The following is a 16,006-nucleotide window of genomic DNA, read 5'->3' as shown; positions in this document are numbered from 1 at the left end:
CAACTCTGAGAAACTTGTTTGCACACCAACTTATTAATTACTTTTCTGTCCACTAAATGTTTCAAATGTAGTCAAACACAGTCACGTTTTTGGTCACATAGCAATTTCCCATCTTGTACAACAATGCTTTGCATTGTGGTAGTCAATTATGTTAAGCATTGTCTGGTACCGTTCAGAAGTCCCAATCTAGCATGGTAGTACCTACTGCATTTGCTGCAGAACGAGACAGTGAGCTAAGAAGGTTCATGACTTACTGGCCTCTGATTTTTCTGGGCCCTTGACCTTCTTAGCCAGTTGAGCGTTTTGCTTCTGCTTCTTTTTCCAATGCCTTCCAAACAGTCAACCTGCAGAGTTCATGGCTCTCAGTAACTGTTGCCCAGTTGTCAGTGTCAATATCCACCATCTTTGTATCTTGCTTCCCAGTGGGAAGAATCAATAAAAACATAATACATGGAAATTAAAAGACTAATTGTACAGGAGCTCCATTTTAAGGTTGGGCCAGGTCAATATTCATCATTTGCAAATTTTACTTGTCTTTTCCTTCTGCATTATAGGCACCCATGTTACAGAGGTATTGATGCTACTGTTTCACACTCTCTTACCCAGCTTGGACATAACAGCTGCAGATTTTGCTATATAGGTGTTAGCTTCAGCATCAAGTGACAGATTGCTAGTGATTGTGGAACCTAAATATGCAAAGTTGTCAGTAAGAGAGTGTGGTGCTGGAAAAGTACAGCAGGTCAGGCAGCATCCGAGGAGCAGGAGAATTGACGTTTTGGTCATAAGCCCTTCATTAGGATTCCTGATGAAGGGCTTATGCCCGAAACATCGATTCTCCTGCTCCTTGGATGCTCCCTGACCTGCTGTGCTTTTCTAGCACCACACTCTCACCTCTGATCTCCAACAAATGCAGTCCTGACTTTCTCAAAGTTGGCAATAACTCCAGCATCATTTGACAATACTGACAGTTGGCAGTATGGCAATTTCATGGACTATGACATTTGTCTTCCTGGTGATGATCATCAAACAGAACTCTTCACAGTCATGATAGAGTCTGTCCATTTTCCAGTACATGTGTTTCTCAATATGCAACATTAGTGTGACATTGTTAATGTATAGCCACACTCTAATTTGGATTTGTATGTTAGGCAAGTCCGAACAGCTTTCTGTCAGTTCTGGTGTGTAAGTGAGCATACCCCCTGTGGATGGCTTGAAGGCATATAACAGCAGCAAAGAGAAAAATATCATGTGTTAATGCCACAACAAAACTTTTTTGATCCCATACAACTCAAAAGATCCCGATATTGCCTTGACAAAGCTGATCTTACCATCATGTTCTTGTAGAGAAAGGAGATCACATTGAGTAGCTTCAACAGGCAATTTTCTCCAGGGGCTAAAATAGAGAGCCTCTGCTCACACAGTCAAATTCCTTGTGTGATTGATAAACACAATATGTAATTATTTCTTTTCTTCATGGCATTTCTCATACAATTTCTGGACTGAGAAGATCACATCAGGTGTAGATCTTCCAGTCAGAAACCACACTGGAATTCTATGGTCCGATCTACATGGCAGTATTGGCATATACTTTTCTAAAATGCCGAGCAGGGAGTTACTTCAGCAGTTGTTGCAATTACTGCAGTTGCCCTTATTCTTGTACACAGTTAAACCTTTACATCATGCCTATGCTGGGGCTTGCTCCCTCCAAAAAATACCAAGAAATTTATTTGGATACTTTAGGAGTTGATATCCTATGGTTGACAAATTCAGGCACTTAAACATCAGCATCTGGAGCTTTGCCTGTGACAAGCAAGTCAATAGCTTTGCTAAACTCCTCCACAATAGGTACAATATCCAGTGCTGTAATGCAGGTAGGCTTCCATAGTGTTTAGAGAAACCTCCACGACAGTGTATTTGCTGGGCCTGTCTGCAACCTTTGACATGATTGATCGCATTATGCTCCCCCATTCTTCTCTTCTATTCTCCAGCTGGTTAGGACTAGACTCATCTGGTTCTTTTCCTAACTGTCTGATCACAGGCGATAAATATCTGCAATGTCTTCACTTCTCACTCTCACATAAGTAGCACTAAAGTTCACCAAGAATTCTTCCCTGGCCCTCTCTTATTTCTGTTCTGCATTAGTGACAATAACACCATCCAAAAACAAACATCTGGTACCCCATGTATGCTGACAACACCAGCTCTAAGTGACCATTACTATGCTCAACCCTGCTACTCTTTGATCTGTCACACTGTTCAACATTCAGTACTACAGGAAAAGGAATTTCCCCCAACTAAATAGTGGGAAGGTTGAAACCATTGTCTTTGTTCAGAGCACAAATTCTATTTTTTAGCCAACAACTCCATTTGTCTCTGTGGTCATTATTGCACTGAATCAATTAACTTGCAACTTTGATTTGCTTTTGAACCCTGAGATAATATGCCAACTCCACATCTGCAGGATTAGCTCCACAATATTGCCCCTCCTGACTCTGCCTTAGATTGTGTGCTGTTGAAACAGTTTTCCATGCCTTTGTTAAGTGTAAACATGACTGCACCCATGCTGTCATAGCTGACTTTCCATTTTTCAACCACCATTGAGTGGAGCCCATTCAAAATAAGATCAGATGAAACATGATCTGCAGCAGGACATTCAGCCATCAAACCTATATCCTAATTCAATATGATCATAGATGATCTAATTATGGCCTTCACTCCACTTTCCTGCCTGTTGACCAGAAATCTGGATTTACTCATCAGAAATCTGTCTAATTGAATTGACTTAGGTCATTGAATCAAGTGGGACAGTAAGGACAGAAAATGGGTAGCAGTGGGACAAGGGAAACCTATGTGTAGAAATGTAGCACATTCTTATGATTAAACTATTTTATGCTCAAGCAGGCAGACCAAACAGTACAGTGTGTTAATAAACTTGTATAAAAATTAATGTTTGCCTTATTTTATTAACAAATGTTACACACACATAGCAATTATATATATTTCACTTTAGCTTTAGTGATATGAAACTTAGGGCCCTCTTATGGTGTAGTGGTAGTGTCCCTACCCCTGGATTGAGAGACCAAGGTTCAAGTGCCACTTGTTCCAGATGTGTGTAATAAGATCTCTGAACAGGTTGATTAAAAAAATTGGTTAACTAAATTAAAATAAACACTCAAGGGCCTTCATTCTCACTTGCTAACTTATTTGACTTGAACAATGTGACTGTACACAACTAGCTCAAATAATAAAGCGGAAATTGACTACAGGTAGATTCCATTGTATTTGGGGAGGCAACGGTCAAGTGGTATTATTGCTAGGCTGTTAATCCAGAGGCACATGAAATGTTCTGGTACCTGGGTTCCCAATCCTGCAGATGGTAGAATTTGAATTCAATAAAAATCAAGATTAAGAGTCTAATGATGGCCATGAATCCATTGTCAATTGTCAGGATATACCCATCTGGTTCACTAATGTCCTTTAGGGATTGAATCTGTCATCCTTACCTAGTTGGGCCCACATGTGACATCAGACCCACAGTGATGTGGTTGACTCTTAACTGCCCTCTGGGCAATTAGGGATGGGCAATAAATGTTGGCCTGGCCTGCGCTGCCCACATCCCATGAATTAATAAACAAAAATTATCAAAACATCACATAGTATTCACTTTCTTTTCTTTAATTTCTGCTTGTTTACAATTTTCAACAGTGCTGATAACCTTCCATTACCTTACTGAGGGCTGTGAATGGTTATTATTTTCTCCTGTGGTACTGCCTCATATAAGCTGGTTTAATTACTTTCGCATGGATGTGAACATGCAAGTATCACCAGTCTGAATATTGCTCATTCAAAAACTAATGAAGCCAGAATAAAGTATTAGGATGATTAAGGGCCTGGTTTCCAATTCGATTTCAATCTATACAGGTTTTGTATCTGCTTTTAGAATTACAAAGCTGATCAAGTTGAGAGTCAATATGAATTCTCACCATCCATGGCAGATTGCTCTTCAGATTCATCAGGAGATGGAAGCCATGATTTTGTTGTCTCAGTGCTTAATATCAACTGCTTGGATAAAGAATTGTAACTCCGACTCTGGGCAAGTGTGGACCTAAAAGTACAATGTCAGAGTTAAAAAGATTGAAATTTTGCTTTGCACAATTCTAAGTATGAGACTGACTCAAATTCTTAGTTTTCTCCTTTCTAGATACATCGTCATAAGCAACCTGTCTTCTGCAACCATTAGTTTTTTTAAAACCATTTGCAATGTTAAATGTGTTGATTTTTCATTATTGTTCTATAGTAACTACTGTGTGTGTTATTTTTGAGTTTTCAAAATGTTTAAGCTGAAATTTAGTATACCAGTAAACATCACTTGACAGAGGTTCAAACCCAACTACTGACATGTCTTTCCTCAGTTGGCTGACAGCAAAATTATTTTCTGGATTAGTGGTGCTGGAAGAGCACAGCAGTTCAGGCAGCATCCGAGGAGCAAAATTAGTTTGGTCAATGCTACACTCTGATCAAATACTTTGCCAACATTCCTGGCTAGACTAAGATGTGACTAATGACCACTTGGACAGAATATTGGTTCCTGCTTCAGGAGGGCAGGGAAAAGTCAATTTATGAGAGAAAAATATTACAAACACACAAAACAAAGGGCATAGCAAAGTACAAATTAATACAATCTTATTAGGAAGAATGGCCTGTTTCTCATATTTCCTAGTAACTGGTGGTTAAATACCTGACTTGGTATTTAGCCACACAGGCTAAGCTGATACGGATTCCATCCCTTGACCAGGAATATACAATATTCTAATATTTTGTGTGCATGCCATTTTCTGTCACTTTTCCTTATTTTTCTCTGGTTTATTACATAATAAAACTTTATTCTTTTACTCAAGAAGACCTTGGAATTGGTGCTTTTCCATTTTGGATCAGAATAACTAAATTTAATTGAAGCTATATGCTTAAAAAAGATTGTTGCAAAGGACCAAGATAGGGTTTAAAAAGAGAACTGATGATGTCTCCTCATCTGGATTGAACAACTGTCAGGTCTTTTTGTTTTCACACACATTTGCTGAGATCATATGCTGGTAGGAGGAAGCAGTATGGTGCAATCACTTACCCAATTATGGGAGATAAACTCTTACACTCACTAACATAGTAGATCTAGATTCAGGCCGACATCAACAAATGTATGTTACCCAAGGTTGGTGGATGGCATAGGGAGATCCAAGAAGGATTTGAGGGAGGAAATGAATTCTGAAAATCTCATCGTCTCCCAAGAATGACTCCTGACAAAATGTAAACAGGTTTTTTTCCCCCTAATGTTGAATGTTTTCTGACCTAAATCTCACTATGGATGCTGGATTGCTGAGTGTTAAGAGCTTGAAGTGTATATATTTTTCATCTTACCTATGAACTTCAGGAGGGGTGCGCTGAATCTTGGTGCTTGCTTCAATAACCTCTTTTGCAACTCTTCCACTACAAGCAACAACACAAATGTTATTTTTTTTTACAAATTTCTAGTTTAACCTTATGAAAATAATGGGTAAAATCTTCTCGGACCCTGAATGTTATGACTGTGGTCAGAAATTTAGGAAAATAGGGTGAGGCTTTTCTCAACATTGAGACTGACAGCTTGCATTTTCCAACCAAATCCTGGATGGTGAGACAAGATTCTCACTAGTGAGTGATCACTCATTATCATCCTTATTAAATGCAGGTTCCCATTCTCCCACTCATTCGACTGAAACTAGACATTGAGAATTCCTGACATGAAAATCTGAGCATATACCTGAGCAACTCCTCACCACTTGCTTCTCTGGAGCTCCATCTTGGACACCCAGCATCTCAGGCATGTTCATGGGCAGCAGTTACGTGCAATTCATGTCCATTGCAGCTGACATGTGCCGTTTTCTGCATTATCATGGCACATCACTGTTCCTCTTACAGTACACTTCTGAACATCAATGTTGTAATTTGGAGGGCATTGGCACCACTGATTGTAATGCTGTTGCACGAACACTTTGTCCTCAGGAATAGGCACCTAACTCACTGACTGGACCAAGCTAATCTCTGAGCACTCAATCACTTTATGCCTATTTAAATATTCACAGCATCCTGCCTGGTCTTGTCTTGCCTTTTTGCCTTCAGCTGCATCTTAAAGGCTCACAGTACTTTGTCCTGCATTGCACTTTACTGCAGACATAATGCCAAACAGCTGTCATGCTGGTCAGCAATCAACTATCAAGAGGGAGTGAGTGCATATTTTATTGCAAGGCATTGTCTTATGTCAATCTCATACCTGCTCCATGTGCCAGCCACACACATACCATATACACATCAATGTATATGCATATGTATCAACCAACTCGTGTCTCAAAGTCTAAGTGGAGTAGTCCTATGGGGAGTAAAGTCCAGGAAGACTCTCTTCAGTATGGGATCCTGGCACAGTAAGTCAAAGGCAGTCTTCAATATCAGCCCAAAGGCTTGGGAATGTAAGGTGATCAGCCAGGAGCAGATTAGTAGAGGCCTCCTAATGTCAATTGTTGCATTCAAAGTTCAGATGGAGATCATGAGATGCATGGTTGCTAACATGTAGCTCTACCATCATGGCTGTTGCTTTCAATGTTCATCGGGCTTGCAAATTCCTGATAGTCCAATAGTTTGTATCCTAGCTGATTAAGTGGACTGCTATGATCCCGCCCACATGTGTGGTAATGGTACTAGAGAGCACAAACCTACTGTCATCTCTCAGGATGACTGCATTCATAGCTCCAGCCAGTGTCCTAGCTTTTGTCTCAACCAGATTGCTGTCATCCATGCTTAGATGGTGTAGTTTGAAACTGGGTCCATGATTTCCAGGGCAGTCCAAGGCATCAGATAGCTCCCTGAATGGAAGTTAGCAATCTTTCACCAGCCATGTTGTGTCCATTGAGGTAGCATTGTGGAGGAGCACCAGGAAGACAGCTGTTAGTAAGGCCCTATTGAGGTTCACAAGAACGACTGATATGCTCTTGGGTAAATTTGTTCACTGAAAAACTTACTTGTTGGACTTCTTTGATTTTTGTTGGTATTAAGTCTGTGGTTAGAGAAAGGCTATCTAAGTTAGAGTGGGAAAGATTTTACTGAAGAGAAACCTCACAATGCAATGAGTCACATTGTGTCCAGATTTTAATAGTCCATGTAATCTCTGTTGTAACAGGCCCTAAGGATCCCAAAGGGTTCATATTAAGGATAGATTTGTGGACAGAACAGCTTAAGGTCTCAAAAGAGTCAGAACTAACATGAGGCACTTTCTCATAGTTCTTGTAAAATGTTTATCATATCAGTGTAATCTGTAACTAGTTGCTAACATCAACTACTTGGTCAATATAAACCCCTCTTTTAATTAAACCAAGAAGTGATTTTCCTTAACCCACACCAGACGAAGCAGGACCTGTGCACATCCACACTTAAAAGAGAGTAGAAGCAGCAACCTTGCCACATGGTGAGAGACAGACTTGTTTTGACTTCATATACAAAATGATGAGTCATGATGTGAGATCATCAGACTCATCTTAATTCATGGTGCACTGGCAATCAATCAGCAGCAGGGAAGAACTGAAAATTCTGTCATCCCACAGAAGAAACTCTTGTGGGAAGGTTCCACAAGGAAGAAATCCAGTCAATGGTAAAAGTATTTTAGACATGGTGAGAGATTTGCTGCAGGAGCTACTGAGAAAGCTGGTTGGGTCCTAAAGGACTTTCCCTCTTCTTCAGTCTAGAAGTTAAGATAAAATTGATCTCATCCTTACCCATCTGCAAATTGCAGATGCATCTATCCATGACAATATCAGTAAAAGTGACCAGTTCTTGTGGAGATGAAGTCACACCTTCACATTGAGAATACGCTCCATCATGTTGTGTGGCATTAGCACCATGCTAAATGGGACAGTCTTCAAACAGATCTAGCAACTCAAGATTGGCCATTCGTGAAGTGCCGTGGGCCATCAACAGCTGCAGAATTGTGCTTCAGCACAATCAGCAACCTCATATGCTCCAGTCAATCATTAACATCAAGCCAGGGGATCAACCCTGGTTCAATGGAGAGTGCAGGAGGGCATGTCAGGAGCAACACCAGGCATACCTGATAATAAGGCTACCAAACACAACATCCTGATGATGGGCTTATGCCTGAAATGTCAATTCTCCTGCTCCTCAGATGCTGCCTGACCTGGTGTGCCTTTCCATCACCACACTCTCGAATCTGATCCCCAGCATATGCAGTACTCACTTTCTCCATTATGTGTATGCCAAACAGGATAAGTAGCAAGTGACAGACAGAGCTAAGTGATCCCAGAAACAACGGGTCAGGTTTAAGCACTGCTAATCTGCCACGTACAGTCATGAATGGTGGTGGACAAGTAAACAACTCACTGGAGGAGAAGATTGCACAAATATCCCCATCATGAATAAGGGAAGAGACCAACGCATCGGTGCAAAAGATAAGGCGAAGCAATTGCAGCAATCTTTAGCCAGAAGTGGTGAGTGGAAGATCCTTTTCAGTCGCATATAGTGGTCCCCAACATCAAGATAGCAGTCTTCAGCCAATTTGATTAACGCCACATGATATCAAAAGCAGCTGGAGGTATTGGATACTTCTATAGGCCCTGAAAACATTCCAACAATAGTACAGAAGACTTGTACTGCATTATTTGACAACCCTTAGCCAAACCATTCCAGTCCAGTTACAACAATAGCATCTACCTAACAATGTGGAAAATTGCCAGATATGTCTTGAACATAAAAAGTAGAACAAATCCAACTGAGCCAATTACCGTTCCATTAGTCTACACTCAATTATCGGTAAAGTGGTGAAAAGTATCATCAACAGTGCTAACAAGCAGCACCTGCTCACTGATACCCAGTTTGGGTTCCACCAGGGCCACTCAGTTCCTTACATGATTGCAGTCTTGGTTCAAACATGGACAAAAAAGCAGAATTCCAGAGGTGAGGCGAAAGTGACAGCCCTTGACATCAAGGTCACATTCAACTGAGAGTGGCATCATGGAGCCCTAGCAAAACTGGAAGCAATGGATATAGGGGCAAATTTTCCACTGATTGGAGTCACACCTGGCATGTAAGAAGATGGTTGTGGTTGCTGGAGGTCAGTCATCTTAGCTCCAGAACATGTCTGCAGGAGTTCCTCAGGATAGTATCTTAGGCCCAACCATCTTCAGCTGTTTCATCATTGAACTTCCTTCCCTTATAAAGTAGGAAGTGGGGATGTTCACTGAAGTTTGCACAATGTTCAGCACCAATAGGGACTCCTCAGATACTGAAGAAATCCATGTTCAAATGCAACAAGATCTGGACAATATCGAGACTTGGGCTGACAAATAGCAAGTAACATTTGCATTGCACAAATGCCAAGCAATGACCATCAGTTTAATCACCGTCCCTTGCCATTGAATGTTACCATCACAGAATCTCCCACTATCAATATCGTTGGGGTTACCATTGACCAGAACTAAACTGAACTAATCACATAAACGCAGTGGCTACAGGAGCAGGTCAGAGGTTAGGAAAACTGCAATGAGTATACTCACCTCCTGACTCCCCAAACCTGTCCACTATCTACAAGGCACAAGTCAGGAGTGTGATAGAATACTCCCAACTTTCCTGAATAGATGCAGCATCAACAAACTCAAGAAGCTTGACACCATCCAGGACAAATCCACATTCATTTCCATCTAGAAGGACAAGGGCAGCATACACATGGGAACACTACCACTGCAGGTTCCCATCCAAACCACTGATCATCCTGACATGGAAATAGATCATCGTTCCTTCATTTTAACTGGGTCAAAATCCTAGCATTTCCTCCCTAATGGCATTAGGCATCTACCTACAGCATGTGAACTGCAGCAGTTAAAGAAGGCAGCTCACCACCACCTTCTCAAAGCCAACAAAGGACGGGCAATAAATGCTGGCCAGCCAGCTATGCCTATGTCTCATGAATGCATAAAAGAAGTGGTTAGTTAGGAACTCAATGGAGCAGGAGAACTAGTAATTCCTAAAACAAATGCAAACTGCATTGTCTGCTGGTGGTCAAGATTTATCGGGGAGTAAACAGTTACTACAGGCTCCATCAGCAAAGTTAAGATCTCCAATGGGTAAGGAATAACCTTAAAAACCTTACAGAACAACACAGAACACAGGCTGGAAAGTAGTACTTATCTCCTCATTAACAATTACCACCATAGCTGGGGGATAAAATGAGGCATAATTACAGCATGGCAAATCAAGGGCCACAAAGGTCACAGACTGAGGTCACAGACTTGGGACTGGCGCAAAGCCAAAATTAAAACAACAAAGGAGCAAATTAGAGGCAGCCCAGTCCGAAAAGAAGAATTTTTCATGGTGGGGAGTACTTTTAGAAAGTATCATTTAAAGTCTTACAGTCTTAGAGTCATAGAATCATACAGCATGGAAACAGACTCTGCGATCCAACTTGTCCATGCTGACCAAGATTCCCAAACTAAACCAGTCTCATTTGCCTGGATTTGGCCAATAACCCTCTAAGCCTTTCCTATTCATGTACCTATCCAAAGGTCTTTTAAATATGCTAACTGCACCTCCATTTACCACTTCTTATGGCAGATTATTCCAAATGCAATCCACTTTATGATAAAAATGTTGCTCCTCAGGTCCCATTTAAATCTTTCTCCTCTCACCTTAAAAATATGCCCCCTAGATTTGAACTCCCCCACCCTAAGGAAAAGAGCTTTGCTCTTCATTTTATCTATGCCCCTCATGATTTTATAAACCTCTAGAAGGACACTCTTCAACCTCCTACATTCAACTTACAAAAAGTCCCAGCCTCTCCTTATAACACAAAACCTCCAGGTTCAGCAACATCCTGATAAATCTTTTTCTGAAATCTTTTCAATTTCATAATATCCTTCCTATAGCAGGGTGACAAGACCTGTACACAGTACTCCAAAAGTGGCTTTACCATATCCTGTACAATCCCAACAGGATGTCCCAATCCTGTAGTCAATGGTCCGAGCAGTGAAGACAGGCATGCTAAATGCCTTCTTAAACACAATGTCTACCTATGATGCAACTTTCAAAGAACTATGTGCCTGAACTGCTATGTCTCTCTGTTTAACAACACTACCCAGGGCCTATCATTAACTGGATGATTTCTGCCCTTGTTTGTTTTACCAACTGCAATACCTCACATACATCCAAATTAAAATTCTATCTGCCACTCCTTAGCCCATTGGTCCAATTGATCAAGATCCCTGTGTAATCTTAGATAACCTTCTTCACTGTCAACTATGCCAGCAATTTTGGCATCATCCACAAATTTATTAACCATGCCTCCTAAATCCTCATCCAAATTGTTTAGATAAATGACAAACAAAAGTGGACCTATCACCGATCCCTGCGGAATACCACTGGTCTCAGGCCTCCAGCCCGAGAAACAATCCCCCAACACCACCCTTTGTCTTCTACCATCAAACCAATTTTGTATCAAATTGGCAAACCCTTTCTGAATCCCATGTGATCTAATTTTAACAATTAGTCTACCATGCGGAATCTTGTCAAAGGCTGTGCTGAAGTCCATGTAGACAATGTCTACTGCTCTACCCTCAATCTTTTTGGTCAAAAAACTCAATCAAGCTGGTGAGACATGATTTCTCAAGCAAAGAACCATGCTGACTATCCCTAATCAGTCTCTGACTCTCCAAATGCAAGTAAATCCTATCTGTCAGAATCCCCTCCAACAACTTAACCGCCACTGATGTCAGACTCACCGGTCTATAGATCCCAGGCTTCTCCTTACAGCCTTTCTTAAATAAAGGCACAACATTACACACCCTCCAGTTCTCTGGCATATCATCCATAGCTGTAGATGATACAAATATCTTTCCTTGGGACCCTGCAATTTCCTCCTTAACTTCCTGCAACATCCTAGTATACACTTAGTCATAATCTGTAGATTTATCCACCTTTAAGTTTTTTAAGACCTCCAGCACTTCCTCTTCTGTAATGTGGACTGTTTTCAAGACATCAATAGTTATTTCACAGAGTTCCCTAGCCTCCGTTTCTTTCTCCACAGTAAAAACTGACACAAACTTTATTTTTGTAGTATCTCTCCCATCTCCTGCGGTTCCACAGTTAGACCACCTTGTTGATCTTTGAGGGGATCTGCTCTTTTGCTCTTAATGTACTTGTAGAATTGGGTTATCCTTAATCTTATCTGCCAAGTCTCTCTTGTATCCTCTTCTTGTCCTCCTGATTTCACTCTTAAGAATACCCCTGCACCCCTTATCCTCTTCAAGAGATTCATTTGATCTCAGTTGTGTATACCTATTACATGAATCCTTCTTATTCTTGACCAGAGCACCATATCTTTATTCATCCATTGTGTCCTACTCTTACCAGTGTTACCCTGCACTCTTAACAGGAAGATAATGCTTCTGAACTCTTGTTATCTCACTTTTGAAAGTCTCCCAATTGCCAGTCATTTATTTACCTGTGAACAGTCTACTCCAATCAATTCTTGAAAGTTCCTGTTTAATACCATCAAAAGTTACCTTACTCCAAATAAGACTTTAACTTTTATACAAGTCCTATCCTTTTCCATAACTATTTTAAAACTAATAGCGTTATGGTCACAGGTCTCAAAGTGCTCCCCACTAACACTTCAGTCATTTGCTCTGTCTTATTTCCCAAGACAAGGTCAAGTTTTGCTCCTTCTCCAGTAAGTACATTTACATATTGATGAAGAAAATTTTCTTGAACACATTGAACAAATTTCTCACCATCCAAGCCCTTAACACGATAGCAGTCCTGGTCTATTTATGGAAAGTTAAAATCCTCTACTTTTACAACCTTTTTTTTACATATATCTAAGATTTCTCTACGTATTTGCTTCTCAATTTCCCCCGACTCTTGGGGGGGTCTATACTACAATCCCATCAAGGTAATCATCCCCTTCTTATTTCTGAGTTATACCCGTACAGCTTCATTACACAATCCCTCAGAAATATCCTCTAAGTACAGCAGTAACGTTTTCCTTAATGAAAAATGCCACTCCCCCTCCTCTCTTGCCTCCCTTTCTAACGTTTCTATAGCATCTAAAACCCAGAAAATTGAGATGTCAGTTCTATTCCTACCTCAGCCATGTCTCTATAATAGCTATGATGTCCCAGTCCCATTTTCCCATATATGTCCTGAATTCATCTGCCTTTTCTACAAGATCCATGTATTGAAATAAATGCAGTTTAATTCTTCAGTAACCTCATTTTCTCACTTGCTCTTGCCCGCCTTTTCTTATTAACTTGCTGGTTTTTCAATTGAGAACCATCTTCATCTGTCTTTCCATTCTCACCACTACTTTGGGCCCTCCCACCGCCAGACTACTTTAAATCCATACAAATAGCTCCATCAAATCTTCCCACCAGGAATTTGGTCCTTTTCAGTTCAGGTGCAACCCATCCCTATGATCCAAAAATCTGAATCCTTGCCCACTGCACCATCTCCTCAGCCATTATTTTATCTGCCCTAGCTTCTTTTTCCTACTCTCACTAACACATAGCATTGAGAGAAATCCAGAGATTACTACCTTTGAGGTTCCACTTTTTAAGCTTCCACCTAATTTCCTATATTCACTCTGCAAAGCCTTAACACTCTCCTTAATTTTGTCGTTCTTACCAATATGTACAACAGCTTCCGGCTTTTCACTCTCCCCTTTGACAACACAGTCAGTTCTGATATAACATGATAGTTCCGTTCTCGTGTAATCTCGCATTATAAGAAAATAGTGCAATAGCCACACCATTTAAAATAATGGAGCCAGAAACATGTTATAGCTAATACAGGTAAGAAAAGTTTGCATTCTACAAATAACAGATGAAATTCTTCGATTGCATTAAAGCCAATTTGCGTTGAAGAAACACGAGTTATAGCAGAACTGACTATATGCTGCAATCATTTTGAGGTGTCCTTAATCCTGGCACTATAGGGAGGTAGCCACATGACAAAATATGGATTGATTCAGAAATGTCAGCATGGACTTGTCAAGGAAAAGTCATCTCTAACTTGCTCACAGTTTTTTGGAGAGGTGACAAAGAGGGTTAATAAGGGGAAGGCTTACATGGGACTGGTGATGTACATGCATCTTCAAAAAGGCATTCACTACCAAAACAAACGTGTGAGGAAAGTGATTGGTCAGAGAGTAAAATGCAACATGGATACAAAATTGGCTGAAGGATAAGAAACAGAGAGTATTTTTGGTTGGGTATTCTTTGACTGCAAAAAGGTTTGTAATGGAAGACCAGAGTAAGAACATCCTAATACTGGCAGCAGAAGGCTCCCACCACTGACTATGGATATCAACACCCACTCTGTACAATCTGTTCATTTGTCCTTCAGGGCCATTAAACTGTTCTCAACTGTCATGGGTCATTAGTTGTGCATAAGTTTTTACACATTGATTCTTACAAAACTACTTTAAATCACTTTCAAACTTGATTCCCTTTTCAGGTTAAGCTGTGGTTCCTAAATGTGAACCTTACAAGTTGTGTAAACATGTGAACTAGTTACTTAAGAGCAAACTGAATAATCGGATGTTAAGACATATCTGTAGATTCTGTTCTCATGCAACTCAGGAATTTGTACTTCATGGTCAGAATTAGAATGTAAGTGGTTTAGCTACTGCATTTACAGCTAGTCTCTAAGTTATTACATAAAATAAATTGCTTATTGAATTTATAAGCTTTAGGCAAAATAATAAGGCACAGAATCCTTTGACAGAAAAACCCACCTGAAACGAAATCTCCTGCCTTTGAAAAAAATGTTGCTGCTGGACACAGTCTTGATCTGACTGGATTTTTCATACCTAAAAATATGAAAAATATAGTATTTGGTGCAACTAGCATTTTGATTAAAGGACTACAAAGGAAAAAAATCCACCCAAATTATTAGATATTACTTCCTGGCTAAGATTTACTAATTCTGCTTTTGTCAGAAGTTGGGCAAGCCAAATGCTCAATTCAGAGATACAGATGCTAATCTAATTAAAACAAAACACTTTGGATACTGGAAATCTGAATTAAAAACAAAGTGCTGGTGTACCTCAGCAGATCCAGCTGCTTCTGCAGAGAGAGAAACAGATTTACCATTTGAGTCTGATATGACTTCTTCAGAATGGAATACCACTACGGAATGCTAGTATGCCTGAATTTCTAAAGCAGAATCTAAAACAGCAGCTTTGAGAGATTCTAGTCTTCTGTGCCAGAGAGACATGTTTATGATTTAGTTCACATCTGCTAAACAAAAATTTATAGAAGAATAATACTAATGAAGGTCCACATACTGTTTAGGTCATAAACATTGGACTGTTGTTTTTTTTGTTTGAGATTACATTTCCAAATATTTGTAATCATAATATGAAGAATTTCACATTCACTTAGAGGGAAAGATTAGTATTTCAAATGTAAATTAGGGCAATTATAAGGGCATGAAAGCAGAGCTAGCTAAAGTCAACTGAAAAATTAGGTTAAACGATAGGTCAGTAGAGATACAGCAGCAGACAAGGGAACAACTCAGAATACAGTACAAGTATATGTAAATCATACAGATGTAAAGGCTTATATTCTGGTTGACAAGATGTAATGACTGATGTGCCACAAGGATCAAGGTTGTCCTTTTTACACTTTCATATAAATGATAAAAAAAATTCCAAGAGTGGACCCATCATCTGTGATTAATAAAATTTAAAAACAAAACCCATAATTACATAAAATTGGGTGGTAGCTCATAAGATTGGATAGAATATTATTAAAAAGAAATTAACTAAAATATTAATAGGAAAAGAAAAACTAGAATACGTGAGAAAGCTAACTAGGAAATTTATAAACAGATAGTTGGTGTTTCTACAGGTAATCTAAAAAGCAGAGTCAATAAAGAAAGCATCAATCCTAAAGGAGTGAGTCTGGGGAATTAATAA

At 39.8% G+C, this 16,006-nt stretch overlaps 1 protein-coding gene across 3 annotated transcripts in view; it reads right to left on the bottom strand.

Moving 5' to 3' along the window:
- frmd3 (FERM domain containing 3) overlaps window positions 1–16,006 on the bottom strand; it is a 218,879-nt gene that overhangs the window by 29,729 nt on the left and 173,144 nt on the right. For all 3 annotated transcript variants that reach the window (XM_043712851.2, XM_043712861.2, XM_087993336.1), the window contains 3 exons: window positions 14,822–14,896; window positions 5,413–5,481; window positions 3,984–4,105 (listed from right to left, as the gene is read on the bottom strand). In XM_043712851.2, the coding sequence (XP_043568786.1) occupies window positions 3,984–4,105; window positions 5,413–5,481; window positions 14,822–14,896 (266 nt within the window). The remainder of the gene's footprint in view (window positions 1–3,983; window positions 4,106–5,412; window positions 5,482–14,821; window positions 14,897–16,006) is intronic.

Source organism: Chiloscyllium plagiosum, unplaced genomic scaffold (assembly GCF_037043375.1).
Source record: "Chiloscyllium plagiosum isolate Xiang-an unplaced genomic scaffold, Cpla_swu_hap1 HiC_scaffold_2, whole genome shotgun sequence".
NCBI lineage: Eukaryota > Metazoa > Chordata > Chondrichthyes > Orectolobiformes > Hemiscylliidae > Chiloscyllium > Chiloscyllium plagiosum.
Note: the sequence above shows the minus strand (reverse complement) of the source record. Positions and strands in the feature narration are given on the sequence as shown.